The sequence below is a fragment of the Cornus florida genome, unplaced genomic scaffold (genome assembly GCF_030987335.1).
Source record: "Cornus florida cultivar Cherokee Brave unplaced genomic scaffold, ASM3098733v1 CherokeeBrave_3.0.0_Hap2_Chr03, whole genome shotgun sequence".
Classification (NCBI taxonomy): Eukaryota; Viridiplantae; Streptophyta; class Magnoliopsida; order Cornales; family Cornaceae; genus Cornus; species Cornus florida.
This window is the reverse complement of record NW_026775573.1, coordinates 35110453-35132536: the sequence shown is the minus strand read 5'-3', so window position 1 is coordinate 35132536 and position 22084 is coordinate 35110453. Positions and strand designations below refer to the sequence as shown.

Below are 22084 nucleotides of genomic sequence, written 5' to 3'. Positions count from 1 at the left end.
ATTAATTACACTCCAATTAAATAGTAAATAACCTCTAAGTCAATGTTGCACTTTGACCCCTCTATGCTTAATTATTTATCAGATAATTAAAGCCATTAATCCGACAACATAATTAATATAATTATTTTGTTACCTTTGATTATTTCCGGCTCGATCACAATAAAATATTTATTTGACAAAAAATAATAATTTACTAAATAAATATATATTGAAAACATTTGTCTAAAACATACGAAGGCCTTCGAATTTAATTTGTGATCAACCATAATCAAAACAAAATAAATACAAATAGAACTGATGCAAATATTGAGGATATAGACCTCTAACTATTAATTACATAACTACCCAAAGTGTCGATCTAAGGATCCCGAGGTATCCGCCGAACAAATCAAAGTAATTATTAATTAATAAAAGAGTCTATACTTCTCACATGCTTGAGAGTCAAAAGCCATGACTGTGATAGAGAACAATTGCATACGACAACTCTCGCAATATATCTCAATCTATCGTGGACTCGGTTCAAGTCTTAACTAATTAAATGTCCATCCATAATTACCGACTTTAAACCATTTATGATTACTAATTTATAACATAGTATTAATTGCCATTACATACATATATAAATATATTTTGTAATCAAGTAGACACAATCAATTCCATAATGAATCGAAAAATAATACATTCCATTCACCAATTGTATAATGCTTTAATAATAATATCCAGATAAGAAATCATGACTTTTACAATCGAAAATTAGAATTTGCTATGTTGGGGCACACATATCCTAACATTACCACCCATAGATAACAGACTTATAAGTTACAGAGGAAGACCAAAGGTTAGATGGTGGTAATGAGCCATTGTTAGACACTTGGAGCGATTACAAGTACTCCATGCTATCTAAAAAACAGGTTTTTTTTTTTTTTAACTTCTATTGAACATGAAAGTATTTTCATTCATATGACTATATAGAGATGAACATCTAGATTAAAAAGGTAGTCTGGAAAAAATTTCCACAGTATCTTCAAATTTAGTCATGTGCTACTTGGAAAATATCTTCAACTGTTAAATATAGATGCTTCTGCTACACCACTGTGGATAAGTTTCAATGGAGAGTAACTTATGAGTTTTAACCTTAACTTTGGCTTCCATGCAATAGAACTACATACAAACTGATAGGTTGTTTAACTGTAAAACGGAGTGGGATAGAAATGCCCACAATTGCAAATGGAACCCTTGAACTGATGGTGGCAACTTGGCTACTTGGCGCAGTAAGAAGCAGAGGTGTCTCTGATGAGGTTGCAAGTTCACCTAGCCAAGTTATATTGGTGAATATCTATGTTTTTGTTGACTCAGTCAAATGTAATATAATATCTTTGGATTGCCTAATACATGCCTCTCAATGAAACCATAATGCCCCCAATTTTGATTAATTCAAGGAAGAATGACAAATAAGTCCGACTTTCACTTTCTAAAATCAAATGTAATATTTTATAGATGCTTCTATAAAATGAAAGTAGGACTTTCATGTAATTTTTCCGTATTTAAAATGAATGTTAGCCATGCATGAACCACAAGTGCTTATTGGAAATTGAATGGCATGTGTATTTCAAACTTTGAGTGTACTAGTTTCTAAGTCTCTATAGTTGTGTGGACATTTAGAGAAGTATGTATGTAGATATTTTTAAAGTATCTTTTTTTTTTAGAATTTATTGGAATTTTGTAATGTTTAATATGTAGTGTAACCTAAAATTTTATGTTATTTGGATCACACACATACATATAAAGTGTTGGACATGTGTTCAAAAAGTGTATGTGAAATGAATTCTTAACCAAAAAAATTAAAAATACTAAAGATAGTAGTATTTTATGAAAGTAATAGATTTTCGAAAAATCTTTTTCCAAGGATGCCCCCAACAATGATTATGTCATATGGACTTATTCAAATTTGGAATTTTTTTTCAAATTCTAAGTTTATATTTAAATATTCAAATTTGGAATTTTTTTTCAAATTCTAAGTTTATATTTAAATATAGAAATATTTGAATCCATGATTTGGTTAGTGGTTACTATGATTTCAATTAAGTTTATAGCTACTGTGATAGTCTTTTTTACCCATATTTTGTTGGCAGGATGCGGTGCATTCTCATTTTACACGAAACTAGCATTTGTACTATTGTGAGAAAATTTTACATATTTAGTTGGAAAATTTTGTTGAAAAAACAAAATTTAGTAAGACAGCAAATTATTTTGCAAAAATTCCATTTCTATCCTATGAAATTTTGTTTTGTTTTGTTTGTTTATTTGTTGGTAAAGGCTTGAATCCTGAAGTTGTTTCTATCACATACTATTTAATTTCGATACTTATAGCCTTATAGCATTAGCTTCTTTATGGTTGCAGATGACCTTTTACTACTCTGAATGCACATTCTAATGTCATTGCATTTTTTTCCCCTAGTAAGTAGATCATATTTTATATGTTCTAATTTCTCTGCCTTGCACTCTGCAATAGTTTTTCATGTTTGATTATAATTCAAAAATAGGAGTCGTGAGTTATTCATATTACTCATCTGTTTTTTGTCCGACTTCATGGTTATTTTGCCATCTCCCATATATGTAACAAGAACTTCTAATACAAATCATATTTCATCATCTTATTGTGAAAATTGAATGGAAGATCATTAATTAGCCAGAGAGAGAAAAGGAGGTGAAAACTAACGAACTTGATAAGAGTAGACCATATATCTTTTCTTATCATCTTGCACTCAGCAAAGTGCTTATGTAAAGTGTAAGAAAAATTGTTTTTTCATTCTGTAATTTTTAATAACCGCTTAGAATGGCAAAAGCAACTGAAATAGAAAGCAACATTTAAACAAGCAAACTCAAATATTGATGTCTATATGCAATAAAGATATGGGAAAGTACAAGTAACACACAAGCGTAATGAGTAGACGAACCATCTCCCCTAGCTGGAAGAAACTAGCAGAACAAGTACCGGCTCATCCCATACACACATCAAACATTATCAAATACCAAACCTATAAAAATGTTTATATGAAATGAAATAATAGTCTCCTATCATGAAAACATGATTCAAGGAGTAGTGGTTGAGTGATGAGGGCAGAGGAAATTAAGGAATGTGCAAGTCCTTTGGCAGGGTTGGAATGGTTGGGATTGTGGGCTTAGGCAGGTCAGCATTATTGGGTAAAGCCGGGATTTCAGGCAGTTTTGGGACTTCTGGCTTTGGCAGAGTCGCAAACTCAGGCTTTGGCAAAGTCGGGACTTGAGGCAATTCAGGCTTAGGAAGCTCAGGCAATGGTGGCAGCTCAGGTTTTGGTAGTGTTGGAACATGAGGAAGCGGTGGCAATTCAGGCTTAGGAAACTCAGGCAAGGTTATCTCCATAAGGTGTCGCGCCTCACCCTGCATTGTGTTTCCATTCATCGTTAACAAAGTGACAAATGAAAGCAGAAAGAGAAATGATATATGCTGATGAAGAGCCATCGTTGGAGCAGATCAGATGACAAGTTCCGCAAGATTCAAGCAAAGGGTTTCAAGCTTGATTGAACATGCATAGGTTTCCATATGTAAGGGTTTAAATAGATGATGAGGAGGTTTGGTTGGTGCGAAGAGTTGTGTATTGTTAGTTCAACTTCTCATCCGTATCACTTCTACAATAATCTATTTAGGGTAATCTTCATCCTAATATCTTTGCTGTCTGTTTTGCCATGTAGGATCTGTTGGAGGTGTTAACTGGTAATCTTGACTTCAAGTCTTCAAACTGGTAGGTTATTCAATCCTTCAAGAATGGGGCATAGTTGGCAACTAAAATTTCCCGCAATTTGTCTAATTGGAAAATTTGGATCATTGAGCCATAGCTCACATTTATGCAAATCAACGCCCTAAAAAAAGAATAAATTTCCTGTTACACCAACATTTATTTCCCGAAAAATAATATATATATTTAACATTTACCAGGAATGGGATGACAAGCCATAAAATGTGCACAACTAGAAATGCAATCAGGGGAAATGTGTTACAAGTATAAGCAAAAGGACTAACAATCTAGTTTCACTCTTGTGAATCTATCAAAGATCCAAATTTAAGTTAGCAGAAACAAACAGTTCTCTCTAATAATATGCAGGACCAGAATTCACCAATGGTGTGAAAATCACACTCCCTTGGCTGGAAAAAAAATGGATTTTCAAGCATGACAAAAGCTCCTAAACTTCAAAACTACTCACCTATTTGATATTTATACCTTATCTTGTTAGTGTTGACTTTTTGTTGTGAACACTAACAATTCAGAAAAATCATACTCCCTATAATAGTTACATCTTTTAAGCTGTGAATGCACCTGAGTTAGAAATGATAAAAAAAATCATTTTATTCTTGTCCCCATTTTAATAAAAAAATGTGAATTTGAATAGATTTTTCTGAATTGCCTAAAGAGAAGAATAGCTTATTCTGAAAGTTTTTCCCTTTGTCCCTAATCAATACAAAATCATATAAATGAAAACCCAAGCATGCTCAATCAAGCTTCAAACCCCTTTTGGTTAAATCGCGAGGCTCACTTGTCTTCTCCAACAATGGCCTATCACCACCATTCACCCCCTCTTTTCCGCTGTTGTTCGTCCTACAACAGAATCCAGGTAGAGGCAAGCCATTTTGTGGAGTAACCTTGCCCGAGGCACATAATTTCCACTAATTCCCCATGTCCCAAGAATCCCAACAGTACTGCAGCCTGAGCTGCCACCACTGCTCTATGTCCTAGCTTTTCCAGAGCCTGAGTTGTCTCCTGCCAAGCCAGAAGTGCTAAGACAGCCACCTATACTCCACTTCCTTGACCTTCCTTAGCCATGTCGTCCTCCATCTTAACACTCTTATAGGAATACTCTCCCCATATCACTCAATGCTACCACTACCTCAATGTTAATGCTGTCCTATGTGTTCCAGAGGATTTGATGCAAGCATAGAAACAGCTGAAAAATCGATTTTCGACTTTGTATGGACAATTCATGTAACTTTTGTTCTTGTGACCACCTGTTAGGTGTTATGTTCGAGTTTAATTAGGACTTCTATTTTAAGTTACAAATGCAAGTATTGTCATGACCCCGAATTTTTTAAGAAAATCCTCAATTTATACAAAATCAGATACATCAAAATACGCACAGAATCACAAATAAATGCCCTATTTTATTACAAAGTCAATTTCCTCAAATACAAAAAAATCTCCAAAATAAATAAAATAAATCCTGCAACGCCGACTCTTCACCCTAAGCCTGAATCTAGCAATCCTCGTCCATCTTCGGTACCTAAAACTAGAGGGTGGTGAGACAAAAAATCCTAGTAGGAAAAACCATAACAAGAATTTAATGGAGATTTAACAAAAACAGCTTCACAAAATATGCGTAGTCATGTAAGTATATAAACAAAATATATATGCATTTAATCAAAACCATTGAAGCAAAACCACCCCATGCCATTCAAGGTATAGAGAACCCTACATTGAAAAGAGATTCATTCCTCACTGGTTCATCAAGGCCTCAAGCTCCCGACCTCTTCTGCAACTCTCGCCTCCTCTGTGCAACCTCGGCTCCTCCTCTATTTCTCAAACTCTCAGCTCACTCTATCTTTATTTCTCTCCTTCTATACACTCTTTCTGTCTTCACTCTATTTTTTTCTTTCTACTCTGTCTCATCTTTATTCAGTGGCACAAACACACTCTTAAATAGACAATTCTACCGACTTCACAAAAGAACCAGCCAAGAAACCCACATGCATTCCTTTGCATCAGGTGCAATATATATATATATATATATATATATATATATATACAATCACAATAAAACAATTCAAAACCCATCATTAGTGGAACCCGCAGAACAACACACTATCTCATTATTTTCCTATTTAAATTTCGGCAACCACCTCTTCCTTCAAATGCTACACACAAATATATAAATATAATGCAACAAAAATCCAAATCCACTAAACTGAGTCTCCAATTTAAAATTAAATAAGATCACTAAAAATTATAAAATAAATTAAAATCTAAAAATTCGGGTCATCACAAGTACAGCCAGTAGCCATCCAGGATTAAAAAGATTGGTTGATGGGAACTGTTATTTGTTAGTTCTTGAAAACTTGATATATGTATTTGTTGCTGGTGTTGTGGGACTCTTTTATCTGTCTTTTCATCTATACTATGCTAATGCACAGTTAAAATTTTCTTGGAAAAGAAGTCTTTAACATGCATACATTTCAGAAGAAGCAAACTCTTCATGCATACATATAAGCCAGTGAAAGATTGATTTTTTTTTTTTTTTTTTTTTTTTTTTTTTTGTTTTTCTTCCTGACAGTGAAATTCATGTGATGGAGCAGGAATATTATTTGATGTGAGAAAAGAGATATAAAATTCACGATAGATTATGTTGTAAGAGCTTGAATCCTAGACTTGTTTCTACCCACACTGTACTATTTAATTTTGAGATTGACAGGCTTATAGCATTAGCTCCTTTATGTGTGTTTTACACACACATATATATATATAAGTGGAGTACGTACTGATCACTCGGGTGTATAATGACCTTTTACTGCTCTAAATGCACATTCTAATGTCATTGAAAAACTATAAATTTTCCTAGTACGTAGATCTCATTTATCTGTTTTTCTAATTTATCTGCCGCTTGCACTCTACAAGAGTTTTTCATATTCATATTCCTCATTCTTTTTCTCTGGCATCAAGGTGATTTTGCCATTTCCCGTGTAACATAATCTGCTCTTACATATCATATTTCACATTCACTAAGTTATTTTTTTAGGTCATTCACTAAGTTATTGTGAACACTAGATGGAAGATCATTAGACAGAGTGAGAAAAGAAGGAAAAAACTAACAATCTTGATTAAGCCTCCTAAAGACCATGTATCTTTCCTCATCACCTTGCACTCAGCAAAGTGCTTATGTAAAGTGTAAAAAAAAATGTTATTTCATTCTTTAATTTTTAAGAACCATTTCGACTAGAAGAAGCAACTGACATAGAATGATAGAAAGCAACATTTAAACAAGCAAACTCGAACATTGAACTCTATATATATGTAATACAAACACAAACATAACCGCTCATGAGCAGTGTCCTATATCTAGAAGAAAGTAATAGAATGAGTATCGGCTTATTCCATACACACATCAACCATTACAAAATACCAAAACTATAAAAAGGTTTACTCTCCTATCATGAAAAATAAGTAACATGATCCAAGGAGTAGTGGTTGAGTGAGGTGGGGAGAGGAAATTAACGAATGTGCAAGTCCTTAGGCAGGGTTGAAATGGTTGGGATTGTGGGTTTAGGCAGGTCAGAAAGATGGGGTAAAGCCGGGATTTCAGGCAGTTTAGGGACTTCTGGCTTTTGCAGAGTTGGCAACTCAGGCTCTGGCAAAGTCGGGACATGAGGCAACGATGGTAGCTCAGGCTTTGGCAATTCAGGCTTAGGAAGCTCAGGCAACGGTGGCAGCTCAGGCTTTGGTAGCATTGGCAATTCAGGCTTAGGAAGCTCAGGCAAGGTTGTCTCCAAAAGGTGTCGTGCCTCACCCTGCATTGTGTTGACATTCATCGAGAACAAAGTGACGAATGACAGCAGAAACAGAAAGGACAGATGCTGGTGAAGGGCCATTGTTGGAACAGATGAGAAGTGCCTCAAGAATCAAGCAAAGGTTTTTGACTTTTGAGCTTGATTGAGCATGCATAGGTTTCCATATCTGAGGGTTTAAATAGATGATGAGAAGGTTTGGTTGGTGGGAAAGGTTGTGTTGTTAGTTCAACTTCTCATCCATATCACTTCCACAATTGTCGATAATTTATATGAAGTTATCTTCATCATAATATATTTGCTGTCTGTTTTGCCATGTGGGATTATAGTTGGAGGTGTTAACTGGTAATCTTGACTTCAACTCTTAGGCAATCAACATATATTCAATCCTGATGTGGTGTGATAGCCCTACCACAGAGCATGTGTTGCTTGTGGCCGAAGGCTAAGTTCAAATCCCTGCTCCATCAATCAGTAGCTTTAACTTCCAAAATAAATAAAAACATATATTCAATCCCACAATAGTGTGGGATAGCTGGAAACTAGAAGTGCCCACAATTTGTTTAATGGAAATTTTGGATCATTGAACCATTGCTCACTTTGTGTGCAAATGGTGTTACAAGTGACCTCAGGCATGCCAGAGAGGTAGCAAGTTCAAGGATACCAGAAATTATGGTGGGCATTGTGCATGTTTCAACCCAAAATGTGCCCCATGTCACCATAGAAGTGATTCTAAAATTTAATAGAGCTACCTTATTGCCCTCACTTAACAAATCATGTCCCTCAATGTCCCAAAAAATATCTTCATAATATATATATGTGTGTGTGTGTGTGTGTGTGTGTGTGTGAAATGCCAATAATGCCCCTCAAATGAAATGAGACAGCTGAGAGGAATTTCCGAGCACGAAAGTCATCCCGACTCCCAAAAATTCTAAAAATGATCCCATCAATTCTAATAGTCTTAAAATAATTAAAAATGTATTTCTAAAACTCCCGAGCTCAAGAACATGTCCCGTACGATTCCCGAGACTCACTTGGCACGCAAAATGAAGTACAAAAAATAAATAGAAAAAAATTACCAAAAAAGTCCAGAACAATATAGAGTAAGTAATAGAGTTAAAAACTGAGTTTGATACCATACATGAGAGGAGCAATCATGTGGCTTCACAAGCACTGTGGACCTCGAGCATCAAGCATAGAAAGGACCAAACAAATAAAAGAAGTGGATAGACTTAACAGGAGCATACTTTAAGCTCGACCAGATACAAATGGTGAATAAGTTAACAAATGAAAACAAAAATAATAAATTTCTTTTAAAGAAAAAATAAAATAAAAGTCATATTAGGTACAAATCTAAACAAACTTATACCAGCAATAACTTTCAACGGCTTTACTTTCACTTATTGAGCCTTCTTTAATACATGCACGGAAATATGCAAATCTTATATATTGATTTAAAATTGATGTTCACTATTCTTATATAATGAACATTAATTTGGATATAGTGGCAAGAGGGTCACTGATTTGGTACGAAGAGCCAACAGATGAAGTGGGTAGGGACTGGCTTGTGGAATAGAGTAGAACCCTTAAAGTAGGATGTGTTACATACATAAAAGGGTATTTAAGGAAACTAACTAAATATAAAATTATATATGATGGGAAAAAAGTAACCCTAAATTTGACCAGCCGCCTTGAAGTGGATTGACTTAACTGGAGTATACTTTAAGGTTGACAGGATATAAATGGTGAATAAGTTGACAAATGAAAAAAAAAAATTTAATAAATTTCTTTCAACTAAGGGAAGACTATTTTCTAAAAATAAAGAAAAAAGAAAAAAAAGTCATATTAGGTACAAATCTAGACAAACTCATGCAAACAATAACTTTCCACGACCTTGCTTCCACTTATTGAGCCTGCTTAATTCAATACACGCATGAAAATATGCAAATTTTATATATTGATTTGAAATCAATGTTCATTATTCTTGTATAATAAAAATTGATTTGGATAGGGCCACTGGTTTGCTAGAGAGAGCCAATAGATTATGTGGGGAGGGAGCGGCTAGCGGATTAGAGTGAACCCTAAAAGTATAATGTGTTTATATATATATATATATATATATATTCATCCAATAAAAGTGTATTTTATTTCTATTTTTTATATACACTTTTTATATTATTGTACACGTGACGTTTTGGTTTTTAAAATCAGATACGTAGTTTTCAGTTATAAAAAAGGTTTATACAGTTTTTTCATTACATGCATCCCATCCACAATTTTAACCCTTCGGCGTTGTCAGTTTTATTTTTAAAATTTCAAAAAAACAAAACAATTTCCCTTTCTGTTTCCTTCTTTTTTAAAAAAATATATATATCAAACAGTTTTTACCCTTTAGTTGAAGACGTTGTCACTTGTTAGTTTTATTTTTAAAATTATAAAAAAATAAAACAATTTTCCTTTCTATTCCTTTTCTTTAAAAAAAAAAATTAAATAAATAAAAATCAAAGAGTATCTATTATTCAATGTTTTTGAACAATAAAAAACAAACCAACACATCTTCTTTTTTCACTTTTACACGGCGGTTGATGTATGAAGAACATTATATAATCAGCTGGGATCTTGCCTCTCTCATTCTCTCTCATTCCATCTCTTCTTTCAACATTTATTTTTGTCATCTAACTCAACTTCAAAGCATACACAAGAAAGTCAATATTTGGTTTATGCAGAGAACTCTATGCCTATTTTGGCTTAAGGGATGTTTTAATATATATTTCGCATTGCTTATATTTTTGTTTTTGAGAATATAGTGTCTAAAAAGGTTTTTCCTATTCTGAGCAAAAATTATTCATCATAGCGTTCTCAATATGCTTATTTTTTAATACCACCTCCATCCAAAAAAAAGTGTTTTTTTGGGAAAGCGTGTCAGTTTAATTTGTGAGAGTTACGGTTCTCCAAAAGTGACACTTTTATGGGATGGAGGGAGTATATATATAGATATAGATATATGCTATAATATCTGACGAGCTTGGCACGACACTGTACAGATCATGAATTAGTAGTTATCTATATTATGCATACAAATTCAACTTCAAAGGTGACGTCATGACATGAATCTTTCTCAGAACCAAACTCTGATTTATACATAAAAGGGTATTTCAGGAGACTAAGAAAATGAAAGTGTATATAAATATATATAATTTCTTATAAAATCGGGGTGGGCGAGTTACTTAATATACCTGTCCCCGCCCGTTATGAATTACGTCACCTATTTGGATATTCCCTTATATAAACCTAATTTTTTGTTGATTTCAAGCTGAGTTGTCTCAACGATATGTGTAGACACTAAAATTTTAATGGATCTTTGTTTTACGAATTGACTCAACAAATATAGGACTAATGTTTAATTAAGTTATTTAATCGGCCCAAACGTAGTCCACTTAAATTATTCAATTAGCCCAACTCTGATGATGAAATGAAAAAAGATAATTATTCCTAATAAAATATATTTGAAATAATTATTTTTTAAGAATAATTATTATAATATGACCGGCCTGGTTCAGTTATAATTTTGTCCTTATCAGGAGAGAACACATGTCATCATCCTATTAATCCAAGAAGCCTATAAATAGAAACATGGGGAAAGAAGGAAGGATGTCCATAAATCGAGAGACGCAGAAATCCAAAGGGCCAGAAATCCAGAGGGAGAGAAATTGATAATTCCAGAAATCTAGAATTCTAGAGAGAAATATAGAAGCTCGTGCCGTTCTTCATCAAAATTCCACAGTGATCATCAAATTTAACAAAGCTGAAGGTAAAGAACAACAAGCACAACCAAAGTCATGCCGTTCTTCCACAAATTCAACAAAGAATAACAAACATATCAAATCGTGCCGTTCTTCCTCAAATTCAACAAAAAACAACAAGCACATCAAAATTGTGCCGTTCTTTCCTTGCGATTCAACAAGTTTGAAGAATCTCCAAACAACACTGTTTGAGATCAAGCTTCGTCAGCCCTCGATCAAAAATCATCGGCGATCTTCTTCAACTACAAATACTTAAAGAAGATTGTCAACAACCCGATTCAAGATCAAGCTCCAACAGTCCTTGAATTCAACCAACAAAGGAAATCGAATCAGAGGATATTTTCTTTATTTTGTAAAGAATATTTAAGAGGATTGTACTCAAATTTTTATAAATTAATAAAATTATATTTACTCCCTATTTTGTTCTTTATTTGCAGACTACGAAATTTGTGTGTATAAATTTTTGGCACGCCCGGTGGGACATCCTTTGCCTCTCATCTCTTTCTCCTACATCAAATCTACAACACATTCTTATCGTCAGAATTTATGACTTTCGACAAGATTCAGACAAAAAACAAGAATACCACCAAGGACATCGCAGTCGTGACGGACAACATCATTACCACCACAAAAGGTGGCAAGAAGGTTACAACTTCGTTAAGTGGTACAAACATCTCTACAAGTTCAATGATGTGTGGAGCATGGTCAAAGCATTCATTCATGCTAAAAGATAACACAATGCGATGAAAGTCGATTCCGTCAAATCTGTCAAAGTAACAACTCAAGCTCATACCGCCTTCACCTTCTTGGGGGCAAGGAAGAAGGTTTCTACAACCTCAAAGGATCTGTGGCGTCACGAGGGAAGGGTTGACTAGTTTTCCCCGACCACATGGCACCTCCATAGTGTCGTCTGGGCCTACGTAGCTCAACCACACTAGAGTCTCTCTCTATTTCCCTCTAGATCACATTAACACCACAGACCACTAGGCGCCTCCTAGGTATCCGGTTTTCAAAAACACTTTCCAAAAACGTTTTCTCAAAATAATTTTATTGCCTTTTTAAAACAATTTTTTCTCCATTCCATGCCCAATGAAAATGCATAAATGCACCATGCCTCTTAAACATCATAATTCTTTATACATTTGAATTCTTAATCATAAACACAATTGGGAGAAAAATTATATAATACACAAATCATGCTTCTTACTATATCTCCGATAACTTAAATACATAAGGCATGAAATATAATCATTTAAGGCATGTTTTCTTATAAAATGACAACTAACACATAATCACATAACACATATACAACAAATAAATTATTTTTGCAAGGATCGACATGAATTAAGCATACTATACAACAATTCATTAAGAATAATTCACAAAAATCTAAGAAAAATGTGAATTAAAAATTTCTATCTCTTAATTAAAGAAAAGTCCCAAAATATGTTCAAAATTTCAAAATTCAATGATGGCCAAACTAGACTTTGTTATGATCAAAACGTAAATCTCTATGCGCTCGTCGATTTGCCTTCAGTGGAAAGTCAAATGAAAAGAAATAAAGCATTAAAATATCAAAGCCTCAAGTCCATCCCCTGTGCTGACTCCCAGCTGTCTGCTCTCTGTCCGTCCTCAAAGTTTTCTTTCATTCTCTGTATCTCTAATTCTCTTTCTCTGTCCTCAATGTTTCACTGTATCATTGTACCTCAATTACTACGCCGACAGAACAACTCTCGCAACACATTTATCTTTACATATCTGCTTACACAATACAAAACTATGTGCAAGTATCAAAGTCAAAAAGGTAATGTGCCAAAAGGTTGTGGGCCTTGCCACTATCCATCAAAATATCAAGTTATCAACTTTTCATCTCTGTGTTCGAGTGCTCTACCAAGTTTTCTAATTTCGTCCACTAATGTAATATTGTAACTGTGGTGTAACTGTGAAGTCGGCTACAGTATCTCCAGTTTGGTGCATTAGAAATGGGTCCGAAGGGCCCTGCCATAAGAAGTCCTCGATTATAAAAAACAAAAACAAATAAACAAACAAACTTTTCATCTCTCACCTTCATTCCTCTAAATCGGCTGGCAGTTTTTTTTTTGCTTTTTCTTTTAATTTTTTTTTTTAGACCAACATTTTCTTTCTTATCTCCTTGTCATCACCTAACAGTAGATATATATATATATATAAGTAACCAAACTAAATCAAGTCATGGGACCCGCCAAAAATCAATTTTCCATTCTTTTCTTCTAATTTCGTCTCGCAGTGCAATTCCTTTGCATCAGATTTGCACAATATATATATATATATATATATATATATACAATTACATAATAACCAAATCAAATAAACTGTCCCCGATAAGCCTCCAACCATAATTAAAAATTTAATTATAACAACTAAAAATAATGAAATTAATTAAAATCTTAAAATCCGGATTATCACATAAAATTAATGCCAAGCATAGATTAATTGGCTACAAATTTTGGTGTAATGCCAAATCAAAACAAGAAACAAGCTTTGCATAAATTGTTTTGCTCTGTTATTGATAAAGGATGATTTATGGCCTTTTGGCCTCGCCGGTGGAACCTACAAATTCACCAAAATCTCCAAATTTTCATTACCTTCAATTAATGTGTGCATGCATTAAATCCTCTGGAACACAAAGTCTGGATGCATGATTTTTTTTTTTTTGGTAAATAAAGTCCAAATGCGTGTTCTATATGAAAGTAATAATTTAACTTATAACAGATGCCTCGATAGTCCAGTAGTTAGTGCCTCTAGTGAATTTTGATAGTGTCAGGCTTCGACTCTTTGCACCTACTAATCTAACTTCTAACATTTCTTGTCTTGTAAAAAAATTATAATAATAATTTAACTTATAAGACAGCATAAACTTGTGATTGGCATATTAAAATTTAAATTTCTAAAGTCAGAAATGTTGTTCTGGACAGTTTGTTAAAAATTGTTGGACTGGACAGTTTGTTTTAACTTGGGACTGAACAGTACAATTTGTATTAGAAGATATTGTTTATGATTTTTAATCAGCCCTCAACTTTGGTGGAACTTGCATAACAAGGTTCAGGGTGTAACAACATATGTATATTCTACTTTTATGATGGTTTAAGCTTCTGAGGCAATTGATAGACAAACATGGTATAGGATCTCATGTTCTGAGAGGTCTTGGGTTAATCTGCATATAATTTCTCCTTTACTATGCAAATTTGCACCTTTTTGTCCACGAGGAAGACGGAATCACATGTGATGAAGGGTTTGAGAGCTTGATATACATCCGGGGACCAATCTTTTTATCAGTCTTTTCATCTATACTATGGAAAAATAACAAGTATGCTAATGTTAGATGTACTTGATATATGCCAGTGAAAGTTTGTCTTTCAAATTTTTTCTTTTTTTTTTTTTTTGCAGTGAAATTTATATGTGATGGAGTAGGAATATGTTATGATACAAGCTTGGATTCAATGCCCTTTTGTGAAGGAAAGATAAATAACAGATTCAGTTGTAAGAGCTTGAAACCTAGAGTAGTTTCTACTCACTCACTATTTAATTTTGAGACTTACACAGTTACACATGCTTATGGCATTAGCTACCTTATGGTCGTTTTACATTTCATATGTATAGAAGCAGAGTATATAGTGATCGGCTCGTGTACAAGAACAGTACAATACAATGACCTTTTATTACTCTGAATGCACATTCTAATGTCATTGCAATTTTCTTTTTATTCCTAGTATCTTATTTTATCTGTTCTTCTAATTTCTCTCCCTTGCACTCTGCAAGTGTTTTTCTTGTTTGATTATAATTTGAATATAGGAGTCGCGAGTTATTCATATTCCTTATTCTTTTCTCTGACTTCATACTGATTTTGCCTTTTCCCATGTAACGAGAACTAATACAGATCATGTTTTATCTATGACTCTCTATCTTTTCTCATCATCTTGCAATCAGAAGTGTTTATGTAAATATATATATATATATATATATATATATATATATATATATATATAATTCTTTGATTTCTAAGAACCATTTGGAATAGCAATAGCAACTGAAATAGAAAGCAACATTTAAACAAGAAAACACAAATGAACTCCATATATATAGATTATAATACAAACATAAAAGGAAAGTACAAGCAACACACAAACATAATAAGTAGATGAACCATGTACCCTAGCTGGAAGAAACTAAGAGAACAAGTATTTGCTCATCTCATACATACTATGAAATGGAATAACAATCTTGTATCATATATGAAAAGCAACACGATTCAAGGAGTAGTGGTTGAGTGAGGTGGGGAGATGAAATTAAGGGAAGTGCAAGTCCTTGGGCAGAGCTGGAATGGTTGGGATTGTGGACTTAGGAAGGTCAGGAAGATGGGGTAAAGCCGGGATTTCAGGAAGTTTTGGGACTTCTGGCTTTGGTGGAGTCGGCAACACAGGCTCTGGCAAAGTCGGGACATGAGGCAATGGTGGTAGCTCAGGCTTTGGCAATTCAGGCTTCGGAAGCTCAGGCAATATTGGTGGCAGCTTAGGTTTTGGTAGCGTTGGAACAAGAGGAATCGATGGCAATTCAGGCTTAGGAAGCTCTGGCAAGGTTACCTCCAAAAGGTGTCGCGCCTCACCCTGCATTGTGTTGCCATTCATCGAGAACAAAGTGACAAATGACAGCATGAAGAGAAAGGATAGATGTTGAAGAGCCATTGTTGGAGCAGATGAGAAGTGCCTCAAGATTCAAGCAAAGGGTTTTAAGCTTGATTGAGCATTCATAGGTTTCCATATCTAAGGGTTTAAATAGATGATGAGAAGGTTTGGTTGGTGGGAAGGGTTACGTGTTGTTAGTTCAAACTTCTCATCCATATCACATCCACAATTATCAATAATTTATATACTGTTATCTTCTTAATAATATCTTTGTTATCTGTTTTGTCTTGTTGGATTAGTTGGAGGTGTTAGCCGGTAATCTTGACTTCAATTCTTCAGCAATTTACATTCAAACTGGTTATTCAGTCCTACAACAATTTGTTCTGTAGTAATTTTTCTTTTTTTCTCCTTCTTCTAAAATTACTTGAACATCAGAATGTTATTGGCAAAGTGTACCACTCTTAGAATCATTGATGGTAAAACAAGTATTTCCATCAAAATTCCTTTTAAAGAAAACAAAAGCTGTATTTTTTGAAACAAATATAAAACATAGTAGGATTTCCAAAAAGTTAAAGGAAAATCATAATTTTTTTGTAACAACTCATGCAAGTTAATTCCATACTTCACTATTTTTATTTTTTTACAAAAGTTCGCACACACATTCACAATATTATCTTTAACAAGGCTAAAACCCATATTGCCCCTAACGGGACTAAAACCATTTAGGAGAGATCTTGCCGTCTCGACTAATAAGAGAAAGTTTGCTAATGCATTGTTGATTGATTATTGTAAAGGAGGTCTCATATATTGATCAGCACTACTTGACTCTCTAATCTCTATGTAACTAATGTAGTCCATCTGGCATCCACAAAACAGTAAATTAAGCAGGATTGTGTTCAATGACACAAATTTTGGATCATATATAGAGAAACAGAAAAGCTACTAGACGGTAATTTGCTTTTAAAACATTTTATATACCTGGAACATTGAAAGACATTTTATTTAAAATAAAACTAACTATTTGCATACCTGGAACATTGAAAGGCATTTTATTTAAAATAAAACTAACTATATGCATAAAATGCAAGCCCAACATTCACTTTTTAGGAGGTGCCCAAGATATACTAAGTTACATGCCTTGGCGGTGGGAAAGCGGTGACAACGACCCACTCCACCACATGGTATATATGATATTGTCCGCGCTCGGGTTTTACTCCAAAAGACCTCATACCAATTGGAGATAACACCACCACATAGAAGCACTTCACCTTTCTCTTACCAAGGCAGCGTAGGATTGTGCAACTGTAACTCACCCAGTATGGTAGCCTGCCAGTGTCTCGTACTTGCCCACAAGGTCGCCACACAGGCTTAGGAAGCTCAAGCAAGGTCATCTATAAAAGATGTTTTGCCTTTACCTCGATTGTGTTACCACCCATAGATAACAGACTTATAAGTTACAGAGGAAGACGAAAGGTCAGATGGTGGTAATGAGCCATTGTTACACGCTTGGAGCGATTACAAGTGCTCCATGCTATCTAAAAAAAGGTTTTTTTTTTTTTAACTTCTATTGAACATGAAAGTATTTTCATTCATATGACTATATAGAGATGAACATCTAGATTAAAAAGGTAGTCTGGAAAAAAAGTATCTTCAAATTTAGTCATGTGCTACTTGGAAAATATCTTCTACTGTTAAATATATATGCTTCTGCTACACCACTGTGGATAAGTTTCAATGGAGAGTAACTTATGAGTTTTAACCTTAACTTTGGCTTCCATGCAATAGAACTACATACAAACTGATAGGTTGTTTGACCGTAAAACGGAGTGGGATAGAAATGCCCACAATTGCAAATGGAACCCTTGAACTGATGGTGGCAACTTGGCTACTTGGCGCAGTAAGAAGCAGAGATATACCTCTGAGTGTCTCTGATGAGGTTGCAAGTTCACCTAGCCAAGTTATATTGGTGAATATCTATGTTTTTGTTGACTCAATCAAATGTAATATAATAGCTTTGGATTGCCTAATACATGCCTCTCAATGAAACCATAATGCCCCCAACTTTGATTAATTCAAGGGAGAATGACAAATAAGTCCTACTTACACTTTCTAAAATCAAATGTGATATTTTATAGATGCTTCTATAAAATGAAAGTAGGACTTTCATGTAATTTTTCCGTATTTAAAATGAATGTTAGCCATGCATAAACCACAAAAGTGCTTATTGGAAATTGAATGGCATGTGTATTTCAAACTTTGAGTGTACTAGTTTCGAAGTCTCTATAATTGTGTGGAGATGTAGAGAAGTATGTATATAGATATTTTTTAAGTATCTTTTCTTTTTAGAATTTATTGGAATTTTGTAATGTTTAATAAGTAGTGTAACTTAAAATTTTATATTATGTGGATCACACACATACATATAAAGTGTTGGACATGTGTTCAAAAAGTGTATGTGAAATGAATTCTTAACCAAAAAAATTAAAAATACTAAAGATAGTAGCATTTTATGAAAGTAATAGATTTTCGAAAAATCTTTTTCCAAGGATTCCCCCAACAATGATTATGTCATATGTACTTATTGAAATTTGAATATTTTTTCAAATTCTAAGTTTATATTTAAATATTCAAATTTGGAATTTTTTTTCAAATTCTAAGTTTATATTTAAATATAGAAATATTTGAATCCATGATTTGGTTAGTGGTTACTATGATTTCAATTAAGTTTATAGCTACTGTGATAGTCTTTTTTACCCATATGTTGTTGGCAGCATGCGGTATATTCTCATTTTACACGAAACTAGCATTTGTACTATTGTGAGAAAATTTTACATATTTAGTTGGAAAATTTTGTTGAAAAAACAAAATTTAGTGAGACAGCAAATTATTTTGCAAAAACTCCATTTCTATCCTATGAAATTTTGTTTTGTTTGTTTGTTTGTTTTTTGGTAAAGGCTTGAATCCTAACAAACTAACAAACTTGATAAGAGTAGACCATATATCTTTTCTTATCATCTTGCACTCAGCAAAGTGCTTATGTAAAGTGTAAGAAAAAATGTTTTTGCATTCTGTAATTTTTAAGAACCGCTTAAGCAAAAGCAACTGAAATAGAAAGCAACATTTAAACAAGCAAACTCAAATATTGATGTCTATATGTAATAAAGATATATGGGAAAGTACAAGTAACACACAAGCGTAATGAGTAGACGAACCATCTCCCCTAGCTGGAAGAAACTAGCAGAACAAGTACCGGCTCATCCCATACATGCACACATCAAACATTATCAAATACCAAACCTATAAAAAGGTTTATATGAAATGAAATAATAGTCTCCTATCATGAAAACATGATTCAAGGAGTAGTGGTTGAGTGATGTGGGCAGAGGAAATTAAGGAATGTGCAAGTCCTTTGGCAGGGTTGGAATGGTTGGGATTGTGGGCTTAGGCAGGCCAGCAAGATGGGGTAAAGCCGGGATTTCAGGCAGTTTTGGGACTTCTGGCTTTGGCAGAGTCGGAAACTCAGGCTTTGGCAAAGTCGGGACTTGAGGCAATTCAGGCTTAGGAAGCTCGGGCAATGGTGGCAGCTCAGGTTTTGGTAGTGTTGGAACATGAGGAAGCGGCGGCAATTCAGGCTTTTGAAACTCAGGCAAGGTTATCTCCATAAGGTGTCGCGCCTCACCCTGCATTGTGTTTCCATTCATCGTTAACAAAGTGACAAATGAAAGCAGAAAGAGAAATGATATATGCTGATGAAGAGCCATCGTTGGAGCAGATCAGATGACAAGTTCCGCAAGATTCAAGCAAAGGGTTTCAAGCTTGATTGAACGTGCATAGGTTTCCATATGTAAGGGTTTAAATAGATGATGAGGAGGTTTGGTTGGTGGGAAGAGTTGTGTATTGTTAGTTCAACTTCTCATCCATATCACTTCTACAATAATCTATTTAATGTAATCTTCATCATAATATCTTTGCTGTCTGTTTTGCCATGTAGGATTTGTTGGAGGTGTTAACTGGTAATCTTGACTTCAAGTCTTCAAACTGGTAGGTTATTCAATCCTTCAAGAATGGGGCATAGTTGGCAACTAAAATTTCCCGCAATTTGTCTAATTGGAAAATTTGGATGATTGAGCCATAGATCACATTTATGCAAATCAACGCCCTAAAAAAAGAATAAATTTCCTGTTACACGAACATTTATTTCCCGAAAAATAATATATATATTTAACATTTACCAAGAATGGGATGACAAGCCATAAAATGTGCACATCTAGAAATGCAATCAGGGGAAATGTGTTACAAGTATAAGCAAAAGGACTAACAATCTAGTTTCACTCTTGTGAATCTATCAAAGATCCAAATTTAAGTTAGCGGAAACAAACAGTTCTCTCTAATAATATGCAGGACCAGAATTCACCAATGGTGTGAAAATCATACTCCCTTGGCTGGAAAAAAAATGGATTTTCAAACATGACAAAAGCTCCTAAACTTCAAAACTACTCACCTATTTGATATTTATACCTTATCTTGTTAGTGTTGACTTTTTGTTGTGAACACTAACAATTCAGAAAAATCTTACTCCCTATGATAGTTACATCTTTTAAGCTGTGAATACACCTTTGTTAGAAATGATAAAAAAAATCATTTTATTTGCAATGTCTGTGTGTGGTGCAATTTAAACATTTTTTTTTTCTTTTCTTTTTTGTTCTCTGTCTTCTGTCTCGCAGTTCTCTGCCCGCTTGCTTTTCTTTTTTCTTTTTTTTTTCTTCTACACAATTAAGCTTGATTTCTCCCTCATTTCTTGGCGGATTTAAGTGCCGTTTGAGGCAAAACGAAGCCCACGACGAGCTCTACGCATCCATACTAACAATTTCAGTTTTGGTACTCATTTGTGCATTCGAGTTTAGAGACCCAATTTTAAGGATTTTGTTCAATTTAGAGGTAGGGGCTCTTAATCCATGTTTTTCTTGCTCCATTGTGAATTATATCTCTCTTGTTGTGACAAGCATGTTTAATTTGGAAGTTAATTGTTTCAATGATTATATAAATGATGTTTAGGAAAATTCATGATTATGAATATGAGTAGAAAAGCATGCTTAGAGGTTGTCCTGTTGTGTTTAATGTTTTGATAATTCATTTGGAGATGTTGAACATGATGTATGCTTAATTATGTGGTATAAAATTCTAAATGCCAAAATATTGAAAGCATGGGATATATATACATGTACATACCATTGGGTTTGCATGAAATGAGAGAAATTGTTCTTGAAATAAATATGGGGAATTTCAGGGAAGTGTTTTTGATGAAATGGTTTTATGCGAAACCCGGTCGCTGCGGGGTTACCAACGGGCCGGAGGTTAATATAGCCTAGAGGGGACTAGGGAGTCGCCCTAGCGTGGTTGAGCTAGCTGGGCCCCATAATGACGCCGCGAGGTTACCAAGGGTCAGGGACACTAGCCAATCCTCCTCTCGTGTCGCGGCGGGGCTATCAAAGGGCGGGCTGTATTAACAGTTTGGAAATGATGTTTTGGATTATGAAAATGGGGAGCGACATTGGCATGCATTTGCATTCCATGGTATTGCATTGTTTGCACTTAAGTTTGGTTGAAATGTTGTATTATCCCGACACAGTATGATCCCCATTCCTATTGATCTATTCTTTGTATGGATTCACGAGGACACAAGATGCGTGTCTTAAGTGTCACCTACTGAGCATATAGCTTACCCTGCATACTTATTATTTTTTTCAGGTTACAGGAAAGAAGTGGCGGATGACTTTCCACCACAGGCCTAATTTGAATTAGAAGACTTCTTTTTGCTATTTTTGTATTAAGTCCCATATTTTTGTAAAATATTAGTTTGTTATATTTGGTATAGAGATTCGTGAACTCTTGTTATTGTAACTATATTTTGGAACTGTAATTATAATAATTTGGATTAAACGGTATGTAGATGTACCACCATGAGATGAGCCACGTTGAGGTATAATGAACGGATAGATGGGATGTTGGAGTATATTAATTTTATTATGTGTTGG

General features: G+C 34.2%; 2 protein-coding genes across 2 annotated transcripts; both read right to left on the bottom strand.

Annotated features, from left to right (window-relative positions):
• Positions 1 to 2917: 2917 nt before the first annotated feature.
• On the bottom strand, positions 2918 to 3543 carry LOC132300255 (protein PELPK1-like). The gene has a single exon (XM_059797270.1). It carries the CDS (start codon positions 3500 to 3502, stop codon positions 3131 to 3133), a length of 372 nt encoding a protein of 123 aa, XP_059653253.1. The 5' UTR covers positions 3503 to 3543; the 3' UTR covers positions 2918 to 3130.
• Positions 3544 to 7091: 3548 nt separating this feature from the next.
• On the bottom strand, positions 7092 to 19855 carry LOC132301429 (protein PELPK1-like). The gene is made up of 3 exons (XM_059798678.1): positions 19442 to 19855; positions 15725 to 16031; positions 7092 to 7566 (listed from the first exon to the last, which is right to left on the bottom strand). The coding sequence occupies exons 1-3, from the start codon at positions 19808 to 19810 to the stop codon at positions 7295 to 7297; spliced, it is 948 nt and encodes a 315-aa protein (XP_059654661.1). The 5' UTR covers positions 19811 to 19855; the 3' UTR covers positions 7092 to 7294.
• Positions 19856 to 22084: the final 2229 nt, after the last annotated feature.

What these genes read in the sequence shown, in the direction of transcription:
- LOC132300255 (XM_059797270.1), bottom strand. Translation starts at nt 3,502, where the DNA reads ATGGCTCTTCATCAGCATATATCATTTCTCTTTCTGCTTTCATTTGTC.
- LOC132301429 (XM_059798678.1), bottom strand. Translation starts at nt 19,810, where the DNA reads ATGGCTCTTCATCAGCATATATCATTTCTCTTTCTGCTTTCATTTGTC. An exon ending in CAAAGGACTTGCACATTCCT is followed by an intron (nt 16,032 to 19,441) that starts TAATTTCCTCTG and finishes AACACAATGCAG; the next exon opens with GGTGAGGCGCGACACCTTTT. An exon ending in AGCTCTGCCCAAGGACTTGC is followed by an intron (nt 7,567 to 15,724) that starts ACTTCCCTTAAT and finishes ACCTTTTGGAGA; the next exon opens with CAACCTTGCCTGAGCTTCCT.